General features: G+C 52.8%; 1 protein-coding gene across 4 annotated transcripts in view; it reads left to right on the top strand.

Moving 5' to 3' along the window:
• LOC140106096 (uncharacterized) overlaps nt 1–18,283 on the top strand; it is a 30,661-nt gene that overhangs the window by 6,325 nt on the left and 6,053 nt on the right. For 3 of the 4 annotated variants that reach the window (XM_072130318.1, XM_072130320.1, XM_072130319.1), the window contains exon 5: nt 62–153. In XM_072130318.1, coding sequence (XP_071986419.1) covers nt 62–153 — 92 coding nt within the window. The remainder of the gene's footprint in view (nt 1–61; nt 154–18,283) is intronic. The other variant, XM_072130321.1, reaches the window with a different exon arrangement.

The following is an 18,283-nucleotide window of genomic DNA, read 5'->3' on the forward strand; positions in this document are numbered from 1 at the left end:
GTAGCTACACAAGACATATAATGTCATTTTTCTTCAGCCACTGTGTTGTTGTATTTTGCAGCAGAGCGCAACCATCCCACATCTTTCGCAGCCAACGCACAGCCATGTCCCTATTCTACACAGCAGAATCCCAGAATCCTGCAGGACCAACTGGTAACTAAAGCTCACCAAAGGCTAAGGAACAGTTATGCTGTATGGCCACACTGAAAAGATACAAAAACATTGCTAGGTAGAGCCTCAAGGCAACAGTGAAGAATTCCTGTCTATGGTGATGATAGAACCTCCTCTCCTCTAGGTGTAGAGGATGCCCCCTGTCTATGGTGATGGTAGAACCTCCTCTCCTCTAGGTGTAGAGGATGCCTCCTGTCTATGGTGATGGTAGAACCTCCTCTCCTCTAGGTGTAGAGGATGCCCCCTGTCTATGGTGATGGTAGAACCTCCTCTCCTCTAGGTGTAGAGGATGCCCCCTGTCTATGGTGATGGTACAACCTCCTCTCCTCTAGGTGTAGAGGATGTCCCCTGTCTATGGTGATGGTAGAACCTCCTCTCCTCTAGGTGTAGAGGATGCCCCCTGTCTATGGTGATGGTAGAACCTCCTCTCCTCTAGGTGTAGAGGATGCCCCTGTCTATGGTGATGGTAGAACCTCCTCTCCTCTAGGTGTAGAGGATGCCCCCTGTCTATGGTGATGGTAGAACCTCCTCTCCTCTAGGTGTAGAGGATGCCCCCTGTCTATGGTGATGGTAGAACCTCCTCTCCTCTAGGTGTAGAGGATGCCTCCTGTCTATGGTGATGGTAGAACCTCCTCTCCTCTAGGTGTAGAGGATGCCCCCTGTCTATGGTGATGGTGGAGCCTCCTCTCCTCTAGGTGTAGAGGATGCCCCCTGTCTATGGTGATGGTAGAACCTCCTCTCCTCTAGGTGTAGAGGATGCCCCCTGTCTATGGTGATGGTAGAACCTCCTCTCCTCTAGGTGTAGAGGATGCCCCCTGTCTATGGTGATGGTAGAACCTCCTCTCCTCTAGGTGTAGAGGATGCCCCCTGTCTATGGTGATGGTAGAACCTCCTCTCCTCTAGGTGTAGAGGATGCCTCCTGTCTATGGTGATGGTAGAACCTCCTCTCCTCTAGGTGTAGAGGATGCCTCCTGTCTATGGTGATGGTAGAACCTCCTCTCCTCTAGGTGTAGAGGATGCCCCCTGTCTATGGTGATGGTAGAACCTCCTCTCCTCTAGGTGTAGAGGATGCCCCCTGTCTATGGTGATGGTAGAACCTCCTCTCCTCTAGGTGTACAGGATGCCCCCTGTCTATGGTGATGGTAGAACCTCCTCTCCTCTAGGTGTAGAGGATGCCCCTGTCTATGGTTATGGTAGAACCTCCTCTCCTCTAGGTGTAGAGGATGTCCCCTGTCTACAGTGATGTTAGAACCTCCTCTCCTCTAGGTGTAGAGGATGTCCCCTGTCTATGGTGATGATAGAACCTCCTCTCCTCTAGGTGTAGAGGATGTCCCCTGTCTATGGTGATGGTAGAACCTCCTCTCCTCTAGGTGTAGAGGATGCCCCCTGTCTATGGTGATGGTAGAACCCCCTCTCCTCTAGGTGTAGAGGATGCCTCCTGTCTATGGTGATGGTAGAACCTCCTCTCCTCTAGGTGTAGAGGATGCCCCCTGTCTATGGTGATGGTAGAACCTCCTCTCCTCTAGGTGTAGAGGATGCCCCCTGTCTATGGTGATGGTAGAACCGCCTCTCCTCTAGGTGTAGAGGATGCCCCATGTCTATGGTGATGGTAGATCCTCCTCTCCTCTAGGTGTAGAGGATCCCCCTGTCTATGGTGATGGTAGAAGCTCCTGTCCTCTAGGTGTAGAGGATGCCCCCTGTCTATGGTGATGGTAGAATCTCCTCTCCTCTAGGTGTAGAGGATGCCCCTGTCTATGGTGATGGTAGAACCTCCTCTCCTCTAGGTGTAGAGGATGCCCCCTGTCTATGGTGATGGTAGAACCTCCTCTCCTCTAGGTGTAGAGGATGCCCCCTGTCTATGGTGATGGTAGAACCTCCTCTCCTCTAGGTGTAGAGGATGTCCCCTGTCTATGGTGATGGCAGAACCTCCTCTCCTCTAGGTGTAGAGGATTCCCCCTGTCTGTGGTGATGGTAGAACCTCCTCTCCTCTAGGTGTAGAGGATGCCTCCTGTCTATGGTGATGGCAGAACCTCCTCTCCTCTAGGTGTAGAGGATGCCCCCTGTCTATGGTGATGGCAGAACCTCCTCTCCTCTAGGTGTAGAGGATTCCCCCTGTCTATGGTGATGGTAGAACCTCCTCTCCTCTAGGTGTAGAGGATGTCCCCTGTCTATGGTGATGGTAGAACCTCCTCTCCTCCAGGTGTAGAGGATGTCCCCTGTCTATGGTGATGGTAGAACCTCCTCTCCTCTAGGTGTAGAGGATGCCTCCTGTCTATGGTGATGGTAGAACCTCCTCTCCTCTAGGTGTAGAGGATGCCCCCTGTCTATGGTGATGGTAGAACCTCCTCTAGGTGTAGAGGATGCCTCCTGTCTATGGTGATGGTAGAACCTCCTCTCCTCTAGGTGTAGAGGATGCCCCCTGTCTATGGTGATGGCAGAACCTCCTCTCCTCTAGGTGTAGAGGATTCCCCCTGTCTATGGTGATGGTAGAACCTCCTCTCCTCTAGGTGTAGAGGATGTTCCCTGTCTATGGTGATGGTATAACCTCCTCTCCTCTAGGTGTAGAGGATGCCTCCTGTCTATGGTGATGGTAGAACCTCCTCTCCTCTAGGTGTAGAGGATGCCTCCTGTCTATGGTGATGGTAGAACCTCCTCTCCTCTAGGTGTAGAGGATGCCCCCTGTCTATGGTGATGGTAGAACCTCCTCTAGGTGTAGAGGATGCCCCTTGTCTATGGTGATGGTAGAACCTCCTCTCCTCTAGGTGTAGAGGATGCCCCTGTCTATGGTGATGGTAGAACCTCCTCTCCTCTAGGTGTAGAGGATGCCTCCTGTCTATGGTGATGGTAGAACCTCCTCTCCTCTAGGTGTAGAGGATGCCTCCTGTCTATGGTGATGGTAGAACCTCATCTCCTCTAGGTGTAGAGGATGCTCCCTGTCTTTGGTGATGGTAGAACCTCCTCTCCTCTAGGTGTAGAGGATGCCCCCTGTCTATGGTGATGGTAGAACCTCCTCTCCTCTAGGTGTAGAGGATTGCCCCTGTCTATGGTGATGGTAGAACCCCCTCTCCTCTAGGTGTAGAGGATGCCCCCTGTCTATGGTGATGGTAGAACCTCCTCTCCTCTAGGTGTAGAGGATTGCCCCTGTCTATGGTGATGGTAGAACCCCCTCTCCTCTAGGTGTAGAGGATGTCCCCTGTCTATGGTGATGGTAGAACCTCCTCTCCTCTAGGTGTAGAGGATGCCCCCTGTCTATGGTGATGGTAGAACCTCCTCTCCTCTAGGTGTAGAGGATGCCTCCTGTCTATGGTGATGGTAGAACCTCCTCTCCTCTAGGTGTAGCGGATGCCCCCTGTCTATGGTGATGGTAGAACCTCCTCTCCTCTAGGTGTAGAGGATGCCCCCTGTCTATGGTGATGGTAGAGCCTCCTCTCCTCTAGGTGTAGAGGATGCCCCCTGTCTATGGTGATGGTAGAACCTCCTCTCCTCTAGGTGTAGAGGATGCCCCTTGTCTATGGTGATGGTAGAACCTCCTCTCCTCTAGGTGTAGAGGATGCCCCTGTCTATGGTGATGGTAGAACCTCCTCTCCTCTAGGTGTAGAGGATGCCCCTGTCTATGGTGATGGTAGAACCTCCTCTTCTCTAGGTGTAGAGGATGTCTCCTGTCTATGTTGATGGTAGAACCTCCTCTCCTCTAGTTGTAGAGGATGGCCCCTGTCTATGGTGATGGTAGAACCTCCTTTCCTCTAGGTGTAGAGGATGCTCCCTGTCTATGGTGATGGTAGAAACTCCTCTCCTCTAGGTGTAGAGGATGCCCCCTGTCTATGGTGATGGTAGAACCTCCTCTCCTCTAGGTGTAGAGGATGTCCCCTGTCTATGGTGATGGTAGAACCTCCTCTCCTCTAGGTGTAGAGGATGCCCCCTGTCTATGGTGATGGTAGAACCTCCTCTCCTCTAGGTGTAGAGGATGCCCCCTGTCTATGGTGATGGTAGAACCTCCTCTCCTCTAGGTGTAGAGGATGCCCCCTGTCTATGGTGATGGTAGAACCTCCTCTCCTCTAGGTGTAGAGGATGCCCCCTGTCTATGGTGATGGTAGAACCTACTCTCCTCTAGGTGTAGAGGATGCCCCCTGTCTATGGTGATGGTAGAACCCCCTCTCCTCTAGGTGTAGGGGATGCCTCCTGTCTATGGTGATGGTAGAACCTCCTCTCCTCTAGGTGTAGAGGATACCCCCCGTCTATGGTGATGGTAGAACCTCCTCTCCTCTAGGTGTAGAGGAAGCACCCTGTCTATGGTGATGGTAGAACGTCCTCTCCTCTAGGTGTAGAGGATGCCCCCTGTCTATGGTGATGGTAGAACGTCCACTCCTCTAGGTGTAGAGGATGCCCCCTGTCTATGGTGATGGTAGAACGTCCACTCCTCTAGGTGTAGAGGATGCCCCCTGTCTATGGTGATAGTAGAACGTCCTCTCCTCTAGGTGTAGAGGATGCCCCCTGTCTATGGTGATGGTAGAACCTCCTCTTCTCTAGGTGTAGAGGATGCCCCCTGTCTATGGTGATGGTAGAACGTCCTCTCCTCTAGGTGTAGAGGATGCCCCCTGTCTATGGTGATAGTAGAACGTCCTCTCCTCTAGGTGTAGAGGATGCCCCCTGTCTATGGTGATGGTAGAACCTCCTCTCCTCTAGGTGTAGAGGATGCCCCCTGTCTATGGTGATGGTAGAACCTCCTCTTCTCTAGGTGTAGAGGATGCCCCTGTCTATGGTGATGGTAGATCCTCCTCTCCTCTAGGTGTAGAGGATGCCCCCTGTCTATGGTGATGGTAGAACCTCCTCTCCTCTAGGTGTAGAGGATGCTCCCTGTCTATGGTGATAGTAGAACCTCCTCTCCTCTAGGTGTAGAGGATGCCCCCTGTCTATGGTGATGGTAGAACCTCCTCTCCTCTAGGTGTAGAGGATGCCCCCTGTCTATGGTGATGGTAGAACCTCCTCTCCTCTAGGTGTAGAGGATGCCCCCTGTCTATGGTGATGGTAGAACCTCCTCTCCTCTAGGTGTAGCGGATGCCCCCTGTCTATGGTGATGGTAGAACGTCCTCTCATCTAGGTGTAGAGGATGCCCCCTGTCTATGGTGATAGTAGAACCTCCTCTCCTCTAGGTGTAGAGGATGCCTCCTGTCTATGGTGATGGTAGAACCTCCTCTCCTCTAGGTGTAGAGGATGCCCCCTGTCTATGGTGATGGTAGAACCTCCTCTCCTCTAGGTGTAGAGGATGCCCCCTGTCTATGGTGATGGTAGAACCTCCTCTCCTCTAGGTGTAGCGGATGCCCCCTGTCTATGGTGATGGTAGAACGTCCTCTCATCTAGGTGTAGAGGATGCCCCCTGTCTATGGTGATGGCATAACCGCCTCTCCTCTAGGTGTAGAGGATGCCCCCTGTCTATGGTGATGGTAGAACCTCCTCTCCTCTAGGTGTAGAGGATGCTCCCCGTCTATGGTGATGGTAGAACCTCCTCTCCTCTAGGTGTAGAGGATGCCCCCTGTCTATGGTGGTGGTAGAACCTCCTCTCCTCTAGGTGTAGAGGATGCCCTCTGTCTATGGTGATGGTAGAACCCCCTCTCCTCTAGGTGTAGAGGATGCCCCCTGTCTATGGTGATGGTAGAACCTCCTCTCCTCTAGGTGTAGAGGATGCCCCCTGTCTATGGTGATGGTAGCACCTCCTCTCCTCTAGGTGTAGAGGATGCCCTCTGTCTATGGTGATGGTAGAACCTCCTCTCCTCTAGGTGTAGAGGATGTCTCCTGTCTATGGTGATGGTAGAACCTCCTCTCCTCTAGGTGTAGAGGATGTCTCCTGTCTATGGTGATGGTAGAACCTCCTCTCCTCTAGGTGTAGAGGATGCCCCCTGTCTATGGTGATGGTAGAACCTCCTCTCCTCTAGGTGTAGAGATGCCTCCTGTCTATGGTGATGGTAGAACCTCCTCTCCTCTAGGTGTAGAGGATACCCCCCGTCTATGGTGATGGTAGAACCTCCTCTCCTCTAGGTGTAGAGGATGCCCCCTGTCTATGGTGATGGTAGAACGTCCTCTCCTCTAGGTGTAGAGGATGCCCCCTGTCTATGGTGATGGTAGAACGTCCTCTCCTCTAGGTGTAGAGGATGCCCCCTGTCTATGGTGATGGTAGAACGTCCACTCCTCTAGGTGTAGAGGATGCCCCCTGTCTATGGTGATAGTAGAACGTCCTCTCCTCTAGGTGTAGAGGATGCCCCCTGTCTATGGTGATGGTAGAACCTCCTCTTCTCTAGGTGTAGAGGATGCCCCCTGTCTATGGTGATGGTAGAACGTCCTCTCCTCTAGGTGTAGAGGATGCCCCCTGTCTATGGTGATGGTAGAACCTCCTCTCCTCTAGGTGTAGAGGATGCCCCCTGTCTATGGTGATGGTAGAACCTCCTCTTCTCTAGGTGTAGAGGATGCCCCTGTCTATGGTGATGGTAGATCCTCCTCTCCTCTAGGTGTAGAGGATGCCCCCTGTCTATGGTGATGGTAGATCCTCCTCTAGGTGTAGAGGATGCCCCCTGTCTATGGTGATGGTAGAACCTCCTCTCCTCTAGGTGTAGAGGATGCCCCCTGTCTATGGTGATGGTAGAACCTCCTCTCCTCTAGGTGTAGAGGATGCCCCCTGTCTATGGTGATGGTAGAACCTCCTCTCCTCTAGGTGTAGAGGATGCCCCTGTCTATGGTGATGGTAGAACCTCCTCTCCTCTAGGTGTAGAGGATGCCCCCTGTCTATGGTGATGGTAGAACCTCCTCTCCTCTAGGTGTAGAGGATGCCCCCTGTCTATAGTGATGGTAGATGCTCCTCTCCTCTAGGTGTAGAGGATGCCCCTGTCTATGGTGATGGTAGAACCTCCTCTTCTCTAGGTGTAGAGGATGCCTCCTGTCTATGGTGATGGTAGAACCTCCTCTCCTCTAGGTGTAGAGGATGGCCCCTGTCTATGGTGATGGTAGAACCTCCTCTCCTCTAGGTGTAGAGGATGCTCCCTGTCTATGGTGATGGTAGAACCTCCTCTCCTCTAGGTGTAGAGGATGTCCCCTGTCTATGGTGATGGTAGAACCACCTCTCCTCTAGGTGTAGAGGATGCCCCCTGTCTATGGTGATGGTAGAACCCCCTCTCCTCTAGGTGTAGAGGATGCCCCCTGTCTATGGTGATGGTAGAACCTCCTCTCCTCTAGGTGTAGAGGATGCCCTCTGTCTATGGTGATAGTAGAACCCCCTCTCCTCTAGGTGTAGAGGATGCCCCCTGTCTATGGTGATGGTAGCACCTCCTCTCCTCTAGGTGTAGAGGATGCCCTCTGTCTATGGTGATGGTAGAACCTCCTCTCCTCTAGGTGTAGAGGATGTCCCCTGTCTATGGTGATGGTAGAACCTCCTCTCCTCTAGGTGTAGAGGATGCCCCCTGTCTATGGTGATGGTAGAACCTCCTCTCCTCTAGGTGTAGAGGATACCCCCCGTCTATGGTGATGGTAGAACCTCCTCTCCTCTAGGTGTAGAGGATGCCCCCTGTCTATGGTGATGGTAGCACCTCCTCTCCTCTAGGTGTAGAGGATGCCCCCTGTCTATGGTGATGGTAGAACCTCCTCTCCTCTAGGTGTAGAGGATGCCCCCTGTCTATGGTGATGGTAGAACCTCCTCTCCTCTAGGTGTAGAGGATGCCCCCTGTCTATGGTGATGGTAGAACCTCCTCTCCTCTAGGTGTAGAGGATGTCCCCTGTCTATGGTGATGGTAGAACCTCCTCTCCTCTAGGTGTAGAGGATGCCCCCTGTCTATGGTGATGGTAGAACCTCCTCTCCTCTAGGTGTAGAGGATGCCCCCTGTCTATGGTGATGGTAGAACCTCCTCTCCTCTAGGTGTAGAGGATGCCCCCTGTCTATAGTGATGGTAGCACCTCCTCTCCTCTAGGTGTAGAGGATGCCCTCTGTCTATGGTGATAGTAGAACCTCCTCTCCTCTAGGTGTAGAGGATGCCCCCTGTCTATGGTGATGGTAGAACCTCCTCTCCTCTAGGTGTAGAGGATGCCCCCTGTCTATAGTGATGGTAGCACCTCCTCTCCTCTAGGTGTAGAGGATGCCCTCTGTCTATGGTGATAGTAGAACCTCCTCTCCTCTAGGTGTAGAGGATGTCCCCCGTCTATGGTGATGGTAGAACCTCCTCTCCTCTAGGTGTAGAGGATGTCCCCCGTCTATGGTGATGGTAGAACCTCCTCTCCTCTAGGTGTAGAGGATGTCCCCTGTCTATGGTGATGGTAGAACCTCCTCTCCTCTAGGTGTAGAGGATGCCCCTGTCTATGGTGATGATAGAACAGCCTCTCCTCTAGGTGTAGAGGATGCCCCCTGTCTATGGTGATGGTAGAACCTCCTCTCCCTTAGGTGTAGAGGATGCCCCCTGTCTATGGTGATGGTAGAACCCCCTCTCCTCTAGGTGTAGAGGATGTCCCCTGTCTATGGTGATGGTAGAACCTCCTCTCCTCTAGGTGTAGAGGATGCCCCCTGTCTATGGTGATGGTAGAACCTCCTCTCCTCTAGGTGTAGAGGATGCCCCTGTCTATGGTGATGGTAGAACCTCCTCTCCTCTAGGTGTAGAGGATGCCTCCTGTCTATGGTGATGGTAGAACCTCCTCTCCTCTAGGTGTAGAGGATGCCCCTGTCTATGGTGATGGTAGAACCTCCTCTCCCTTAGGTGTAGAGGATGTCCCCTGTCTATGGTGATGGTAGAACCTCCTCTCCTCTAGGTGTAGAGGATGCCCCCTGTCTATGGTGATGGTAGAACCTCCTCTCCTCTAGGTGTAGAGGATGTCCCCTGTCTATGGTGATGGTAGAACCTCCTCTCCTCTAGGTGTAGAGGATGTCCCCTGTCTATGGTGATGGTAGAACCTCCTCTCCTCTAGGTGTAGAGGATGTCCCCCGTCTATGGTGATGGTAGAACCTCCTGTCCTCTAGGTGTAGAGGATGTCCCCCGTCTATGGTGATGGTAGAACCTCCTCTCCTCTAGGTGTAGAGGATGTCCCCCGTCTATGGTGATGGTAGAACCTCCTCTCCTCTAGGTGTAGAGGATGTCCCCTGTCTATGGTGATGGTAGAACCTCCTCTCCTCTAGGTGTAGAGGATGTCCCCTGTCTATGGTGATGGTAGAACCTCCTCTCCTCTAGGTGTAGAGGATACCCCCTGTCTATGGTGATGGTAGAACCTCCTCTCCTCTAGGTGTAGAGGATGCCCCCTGTCTATGATGATGGTAGAACCCCCTCTCCTCTAGGTGTAGAGGATGCCCCCTGTCTATGATGATGGTAGAACCTCCTCTCCTCTAGGTGTAGAGGATGTCCCCCGTCTATGGTGATGGTAGAACCTCCTCTCCTCTAGGTGTAGAGGATGCCCCCTGTCTATGGTGATGGTAGAACCTCCTCTCCTCTAGGTGTAGAGGATGCCCCCTGTCTATGGTGATAGTAGAACCTCCTCTCCTCTAGGTGTAGAGGATGCCCCCTGTCTATGGTGATGGTAGAACCTCCTCTCCTCTAGGTGTAGAGGATGCCCCCTGTCTATGGTGATGGTAGAATCTCCTCTCCTCTAGGTGTAGAGGATGCCTCCTGTCTATGGTGATGGTAGAACCTCCTCTCCCTTAGGTGTAGAGGATGTCCCCTGTCTATGGTGATGGTAGAACCTCCTCTCCTCTAGGTGTAGAGGATGTCCCCTGTCTATGGTGATGATAGAACCTTCTCTAGGTGTAGAGGATGCCCCCTGTCTATGGTGATGAAAGAACCTTCTCTAGGTGTAGAGGATGCCCCCTGTCTATGGTGATGGTAGAACCTCCTCTCCTCTAGGTGTAGAGGATGCCCCCTGTCTATGGTGATGGTAGAACCTCCTCTCCTCTAGGTGTAGTGGATGCCCCCTCTCTATGGTGATGATAGAACCTCCTCTCCTCTAGGTGTAGAGGATGTCCCCTGTCTATGGTGATGGTAGAACCTCCTCTCCTCTAGGTGTAGAGGATGTCCCCTGTCTATGGTGATGGTAGAACCTCCTCTCTTCTAGGTGTAGAGGATGCCCCCTGTCTATGGTGATGGTAGAACCTCCTCTCCACTAGGTGTAGAGGATGCCCCCTGTCTATGGTGATGGTAGAACCTCCTCTCCTCTAGGTGTAGAGGATGTCCCCTGTCTATGGTGATGGTAGAACCTTCTCTCCTCTAGGTGTAGAGGATGCCTCCTGTCTATGGTGATGGTAGAACCTCCTCTCCTCTAGGTGTAGAGGATGCCTCCTGTCTATGGTGATGGTAGAACCTCCTCTCCTCTAGGTGTAGAGGATGCCTCCTGTCTATGGTGATGGTAAAACCTTCTCTCCTCTAGGTGTAGAGGATGCCCCCTGTCTATGGTGATGGTAGAACCTCCTCTCCTCTAGGTGTAGAGGATGTCCCCTGTCTATGGTGATGGTAGAACCTTCTCTCCTCTAGGTGTAGAGGATGCCTCCTGTCTATGGTGATGGTAGAACCACCTCTCCTCTAGGTGTAGAGGATGCCCCCTGTCTATGGTGATGGTAGAACCTCCTTTCCTCTAGGTGTAGAGGATGCCTCCTGTCTATGGTGATGGTAGAACCTCCTCTCCTCTAGGTGTAGAGGATGCCTCCTGTCTATGGTGATGGTAGAACCTCCTCTCCTCTAGGTGTAGAGGATGCCTCCTGTCTATGGTGATGGTAAAACCTTCTCTCCTCTAGGTGTAGAGGATGCCCCCTGTCTATGGTGATGGTAGAACCTCCTCTCCTCTAGGTGTAGAGGATGTCCCCTGTCTATGGTGATGGTAGAACCTTCTCTCCTCTAGGTGTAGAGGATGCCTCCTGTCTATGGTGATGGTAGAACCACCTCTCCTCTAGGTGTAGAGGATGCCCCCTGTCTATGGTGATGGTAGAACCTCCTTTCCTCTAGGTGTAGAGGATGCCTCCTGTCTATGGTGATGGTAGAACCTCCTCTCCTCTAGGTGTAGAGGATGCCTCCTGTCTATGGTGATGGTAGAACCTCCTCTCCTCTAGGTGTAGAGGATGCCTCCTGTCTATGGTGATGGTAGAACCTCCTCTCCTCTAGGTGTAGAGGATACCCCCTGTCTATGGTGATGGTAGAACCTCCTCTCCTCTAGGTGTAGAGGATGCCCCCCGTCTATGGTGATGGTAGAACCTCCTCTCCTCTAGGTGTAGAGGATGCCCCCCGTCTATGGTGATGGTAGAACCTCCTCTCCTCTAGGTGTAGAGGATGCCCCCTGTCTATGGTGATGGTAGAGCCTCCTCTCCTCTAGGTGTAGAGGATGTCCCCTGTCTATGGTGATGGTAGAACCTCCTCTCTTCTAGGTGTAGAGGATGCCCCCTGTCTATGGTGATGGTAGGACCTCCTCTCCTCTAGGTGTAGAGGATGTCCCCTGTCTATGGTGATGATAGGACCTCCTCTCCTCTAGGTGTAGAGGATGCCCCCTGTCTATGGTGATGGTAGAACCTCCTCTCCTCTAGGTGTAGAGGATGCTCCCTGTCTATGGTGATGGTAGAACCTCCTCTCCTCTAGGTGTAGAGGATGCCCCCTGTCTATGGTGATGGTAGAATCTCCTCTCCTCTAGGTGTAGAGGATGCCCCCTGTCTATGGTGATGGTAGAACCTCCTCTCCTCTAGGTGTAGAGGATGCCCCCTGTCTATGGTGATGGTAGAACCTCCTCTCCTCTAGGTGTAGAGGATGCCCCCTGTCTATGGTGATGGTAGAACCTCCTCTCCTCTAGGTGTAGAGGATGTCCCCTGTCTATGGTGATGGTAGAACCTCCTCTCCTCTAGGTGTAGAGGATGCCCCCTTTCTATGGTGATGGTAGAACCTCCTCTCCTCTAGGTGTAGAGATGCCTCCTGTCTATGGTGATGGTAGAACCTCCTCTCCTCTAGGTGTAGAGGATGCCCCCTGTCTATGGTGATGGTAGAGCCTCCTCTCCTCTAGGTGTAGAGGATGTCCCCTGTCTATGGTGATGGTAGAACCTCCTCTCTTCTAGGTGTAGAGGATGCCCCTGTCTATGGTGATGGTAGAATCTCCTCTCCTCTAGGTGTAGAGGATGCCTCCTGTCTATGGTGATGGTAGAACCTCCTCTCCTCTAGGTGTAGAGGATGCCCCCTGTCTATGGTGATGGTAGAGCCTCCTCTCCTCTAGGTGTAGAGGATGTCCCCTGTCTATGGTGATGGTAGAACCTCCTCTCTTCTAGGTGTAGAGGATGCCTCCTGTCTATGGTGATGGTAGAGCCTCCTCTCCTCTAGGTGTAGAGGATGTCCCCTGTCTATGGTGATGGTAGAACCTCCTCTCTTCTAGGTGTAGAGGATGCCTCCTGTCTATGGTGATGGTAGAACCTCATCTCCTCTAGGTGTAGAGGATGTCCCCTGTCTATGGTGATGGTAGAACCTCCTCTCCTCTAGGTGTAGAGGATGTCCCCTGTCTATGGTGATGGTAGAACCTCCTCTCTTCTAGGTGTAGAGGATGCCCCCTGTCTATGGTGATGGTAGAACCTCCTCTCTTCTAGGTGTAGAGGATGTCCCCTGTCTATGGTGATGGTAGAACCTCCTCTCTTCTAGGTGTAGAGGATGTCCCCTGTCTATGGTGATGGTAGAACCTCCTCTCTTCTAGGTGTAGAGGATGTCCCCTGTCTATGGTGGTGGTAGAGCCTCCTCTCCTCTAGGTGTAGAGATGCCTCCTGTCTATGGTGATGGTAGAACCTCCTCTCCTCTAGGTGTAGAGGATGCCCCCTGTCTATGGTGATGGTAGAGCCTCCTCTCCTCTAGGTGTAGAGGATGTCCCCTGTCTATGGTGATGGTAGAACCTCCTCTCCTCTAGGTGTAGAGGATGCCTCCTGTCTATGGTGATGGTAGAACCTCCTCTCCTCTAGGTGTAGAGGATGCCCCTGTCTATGGTGATGGTAGAACCTCCTCTTCTCTAGGTGTAGAGGATGCCCCCTGTCTATGGTGATGGTAGAACCTCCTCTCCTCTAGGTGTAGAGGATGCCCCCTGTCTATGGTGATGGTAGAACCTCATCTCCTCTAGGTGTAGTGGATGCCCCCTCTCTATGGTGATGATAGAACCTCCTCTCCTCTAGGTGTAGAGGATGTCCCCTGTCTATGGTGATGGTAGAACCTCCTCTCCTCTAGGTGTAGAGGATGTCCCCTGTCTATGGTGATGATAGAACCTCCTCTCCTCTAGGTGTAGAGGATGCCCCTGTCTATGGTCATGGTAGAACCTCCTCTCCTCTAGGTGTAGAGGATGCCCCCTGTCTATGGTGATGATAGAACCTCCTCTCCTCTAGGTGTAGAGGATGCCCCCTGTCTATGGTGATGGTAGAACCTCCTCTCCTCTAGGTGTAGAGGATGCCCCCTGTCTATGGTGATGGTAGAACCTCCTCTCCTCTAGGTGTAGAGGATGCCCCTGTCTATGGTCATGGTAGAACCTCCTCTCCTCTAGGTGTAGAGGATGCCCCCTGTCTATGGTGATGGTAGAACCTCCTCTCCTCTAGGTGTAGAGGATGCCCCCCTGTCTATGGTGATGGTAGAACCTCCTCTCCTCTAGGTGTGGAGGATGCCTCCTGTCTATGGTGATGGTAGAACCTCCTCTCCTCTAGGTGTAGAGGATGCCCCCTGTCTATGGTGATGGTAGAACCTCCTCTCCTCTAGGTGTAGAGGATGCCCCCTGTCTATGGTGATGGTAGAACCTCCTCTCCTCTAGGTGTAGAGGATGCCCCCTGTCTATGGTGATGGTAGAACCTCCTCTCCTCTAGGTGTGGAGGATGCCCCCTGTCTATGGTGATGGTAGAGCCTCCTCTCCTCTAGGTGTAGAGGATGCCCCCTGTCTATGGTGATGGTAGAACCTCCTCTCCTCTAGGTGTAGAGGATGCCCCCCTGTCTATGGTGATGGTAGAACCTCCTCTCCTCTAGGTGTGGAGGATGACCCCTGTCTATGGTGATGGTAGAACCTCCTCTCCTCTCGGTGTAGAGGATGCCTCCTGTCTATGGTGATGGTAGAACCTCCTCTTCTCTAGGTGTAGAGGATCTCCCTGTCTATGGTGATGGTAGAACCTCCTCTCCTCTAGGTGTAGAGGATGCCCCCTGTCTATGGTGATGGTAGAACCTCCTCTCCTCTAGGTGTAGAGGATGACCCCTGTCTATGGTGATGGTAGTACCTCCTCTCCTCTAGGCGCAGAGGATGCCCCCCTGTCTATGGTGATGGTAGAACCTCCTCTCCTCTAGGTGTGGAGGATGACCCCTGTCTATGGTGATGGTAGAACCTCCTCTCCTCTAGGCGCAGAGGATGTCCCCTGTCTATGGTGATGGTAGAACCTCCTCTCCTCTAGGTGTAGAGGATGTCCCCTGTCTATGGTGATGGTAGAACCTCCTCTCCTCTAGGTGTAGAGGATGCCCCCCTGTCTATGGTGATGGTAGAACCTCCTCTCCTCTAGGTGTGGAGGATGACCCCTGTCTATGGTGATGGTAGAACCTCCTCTCCTCTCGGTGTAGAGGATGCCTCCTGTCTATGGTGATGGTAGAACCGCCTCTCCTCTAGGTGTGGAGGATGCCCCCTGTCTATGGTAATGGTAGAACCTCCTCTCTTCTAGGTGTAGAGGATGCCCCCTGTCTATGGTGATGGTAGAACCTCCTCTCCTCTAGGTGTAGAGGATGCCCCCTGTCTATGGTGATGGTAGAACCTCCTCTCTTCTAGGTGTAGAGGATGTCCCCGTCTATGGTGATGGTAGAACCTCCTCTCCTCTAGGTGTAGAGGATGCCCCCTGTCTATGGTGATGGTAGAACCTCCTCTTCTCTAGGTGTAGAGGATGCCTCCTGTCTATGGTGATGGTAGAACCTCCTCTCCTCTAGGTGTAGAGGATGCCCCCTGTCTATGGTGATGGTAGAACCTTCTCTCCTCTAGGTGTAGAGGATGCCTCCTGTCTATGGTGATGGTAGAACCTTCTCTCCTCTAGGTGTAGAGGATGCCCCCTGTCTATGGTGATGGTAGAACCTCCTCTCCTCTAGGTGTAGAGGATGACCCCTGTCTATGGTGATGGTAGAACCTCCTCTCCTCTAGGTGTAGAGGATGCCCCCTGTCTATGGCGATGGTAGAACCTCCTCTCCTCTAGGTGTAGAGGATGACCCCTGTCTATGGTGATGGTAGTACCTCCTCTCCTCTAGGCGCAGAGGATGTCCCCTGTCTATGGTGATGGTAGAACCTCCTCTCCTCTAGGTGTAGTGGATGCCCCCTGTCTATGGTGATGGTGGAGCCTCCTCTCCTCTAGGTGTAGAGGATGCCCCCTGTCCATGGTGATGATAGAACCGCCTCTCCTCTAGGTGTAGAGGATGCCCCCTGTCTATAGTGATGGTAGAACCTCCTCTCCTCTAGGTGTAGAGGATGCCTCCTGTCTATGGTGATGGTAGAACCTCCTCTCCTCTAGGTGTAGAGGATGCCCCCTGTCTATGGTGATGGTAGAACCTCCTCTCCTCTAGGTGTAGAGGATGCCTCCTGTCTATGGTGATGGTAGAACCTCCTCTCCTCTAGGTGTAGAGGATGCCCCCTGTCTATGGTGATGGTAGAACCTCCTCTCCTCTAGGTGTAGAGGATGCCCCCTGTCTATGGTGATGGTAGAACCTCCTCTCCTCTAGGTGTAGAGGATGCCCCCTGTCTATGGTGATGGTAGAACCTCCTCTCCTCTAGGTGTAGAGGATGCCCCCTGTCTATGATGATGGTAGAACCTCCTCTCCTCTAGGTGTAGAGGATGTCCCCTGTCTATGGTGATGGTAGAACCTCCTCTCCTCTAGGTGTAGAGGATGCCCCCTGTCTATGGTGATGGTAGAACCTCCTCTCCTCTAGGTGTAGAGGATGCCTCCTGTCTATGATGATGGTAGAACCTCCTCTCCTCTAGGTGTAGAGGATGGCCCCTGTCTATGGTGATGGTAGAACCTCCTCTCCTCTAGGTGTAGAGGATGCTCCCTGTCTATGGTGATGGTAGAACCTCCTCTCCTCTAGGTGTAGAGGATGCCCCCTGTCTATGGTGATGGTAGAACCTCCTCTCCTCTAGGTGTAGAGGATGCCTCCTGTCTATGGTGATGGTAGAACCTCCTCTCCTCTAGGTGTAGAGGATGCCCCCTGTCTATGGTGATGGTAGAACCTCCTCTCCTCTAGGTGTAGAGGATGCCTCCTGTCTATGGTGATGGTAGAACCTCCTCTCCTCTAGGAGTAGAGGATTCCCCTGTCTATGGTGATGGTAGAACCTCCTCTCCTCTAGGTGTAGAGGATGCCTCCTGTCTATGGTGATGGTAGAACCTCCTCTCCTCTAGGTGTAGAGGATGCCCCCTGTCTATGGTGATGGTAGAACCTCCTCTCCTCTAGGTGTAGAGGATGCCCCCTGTCTATGGTGATGGTAGAACCTCCTCTCCTCTAGGTGTAGAGGATGCCCCCTGTCTATGGTGATGGTAGTACCTCCTCTCCTCTAGGTGTAGAGGATGTCCCCTGTCTATGGTGATGGTAGAACCTCCTCTCCTCTAGGTGTAGAGGATGCCCCCTGTCTATGGTGATGGTAGAACCTCCTCTCCTCTAGGTGTAGAGGATGCCCCCTGTCTATGGTGATGGTAGAACCTCCTCTCCTCTAGGTGTAGAGGATGTCCCCTGTCTATGGTGATGGTAGAACCTCCTCTCCTCTAGGTGTAGAGGATGCCCCCTGTCTATGGTGATGGTAGAACCTCCTCTCCTCTAGGTGTAGAGGATGTCCCCTGTCTATGGTGATGATAAAACCGCCTCTCCTCTAGGTGTAGAGGATGCCCCCTGTCTATGGTGATGGTAGAACCTCCTCTCCTCTAGGTGTAGAGGATGTCCCCTGTCTATGGTGATGGTAGAACCTCCTCTCCTCTAGGTGTAGAGGATGCCCCCTGTCTATGGTGATGGTAGAACCTCCTCTCCTCTAGGTGTAGAGGATGCCTCCTGTCTATGGTGATGGTAGAACCTCCTCTCCTCTAGGTGTAGAGGATGCCCCCTGTCTATGGTGATGGTAGAACCTCCTCTCCTCTAGGTGTAGAGGATGCCCCCTGTCTATGGTGATGGTAGAACCTCCTCTCCTCTAGGTGTAGAGGATGCCCCCTGTCTATGGTGATGGTAGAACCTCCTCTCCTCTAGGTGTAGAGGATGCCCCCTGTCTATGATGATGGTAGAACCTCCTCTCCTCTAGGTGTAGAGGATGTCCCCTGTCTATGGTGATGGTAGAACCTCCTCTCCTCTAGGTGTAGAGGATGCCCCCTGTCTATGGTGATGGTAGAACCTCCTCTCCTCTAGGTGTAGAGGATGCCCCCTGTCTATGGCGATGGTAGAACCTCCTCTCCTCTAGGTGTAGAGGATGTACCCTGTCTATGGTGATGGTAGAACCTCCTCTCCTCTAGGTGTAGAGGATGCCCCCTGTCTATGGTGATGGTAGAACCTCCTCTCCTCTAGGTGTAGAGGATGGCCCCTGTCTATGGTGATGGTAGAACCTCCTCTCCTCTAGGTGTAGAGGATGCTCCCTGTCTATGGTGATGGTAGAACCTCCTCTCCTCTAGGTGTAGAGGATGTCCCCTGTCTATGGTGATGGTAGAACCTCCTCTCCTCTAGGTGTAGAGGATGTCCCCTGTCTATGGTGATGGTAGAACCTCCTCTCCTCTAGGTGTAGAGGATGCCCCCTGTCTATGGTGATGGTAGAACCTCCTCTCCTCTAGGTGTAGAGGATGTCCCCTGTCTATGGTGATGGTAGAACCTCCTCTCCTCTAGGTGTAGAGGATGCCCCCTGTCTATGGTGATGGTAGAACCTCCTCTCCTCTAGGTGTAGAGGATGCCCCCTGTCTATGGTGATGGTAGAACCTCCTCTCCTCTAGGTGTAGAGGATGCCCCCTGTCTATGGTGATGGTAGTACCTCCTCTCCTCTAGGTGTAGAGGATGCCCCCTGTCTATGGTGATGGTAGAACCTCCTCTCCTCTAGGTGTAGAGGATGTCCCCTGTCTATGGTGATGGTAGAACCTCCTCTCCTCTAGGTGTAGAGGATGCCCCCTGTCTATGGTGATGGTAGAACCTC

This window comes from Engystomops pustulosus, chromosome 11 (genome assembly GCF_040894005.1).
Source record: "Engystomops pustulosus chromosome 11, aEngPut4.maternal, whole genome shotgun sequence".
NCBI lineage: Eukaryota > Metazoa > Chordata > Amphibia > Anura > Leptodactylidae > Engystomops > Engystomops pustulosus.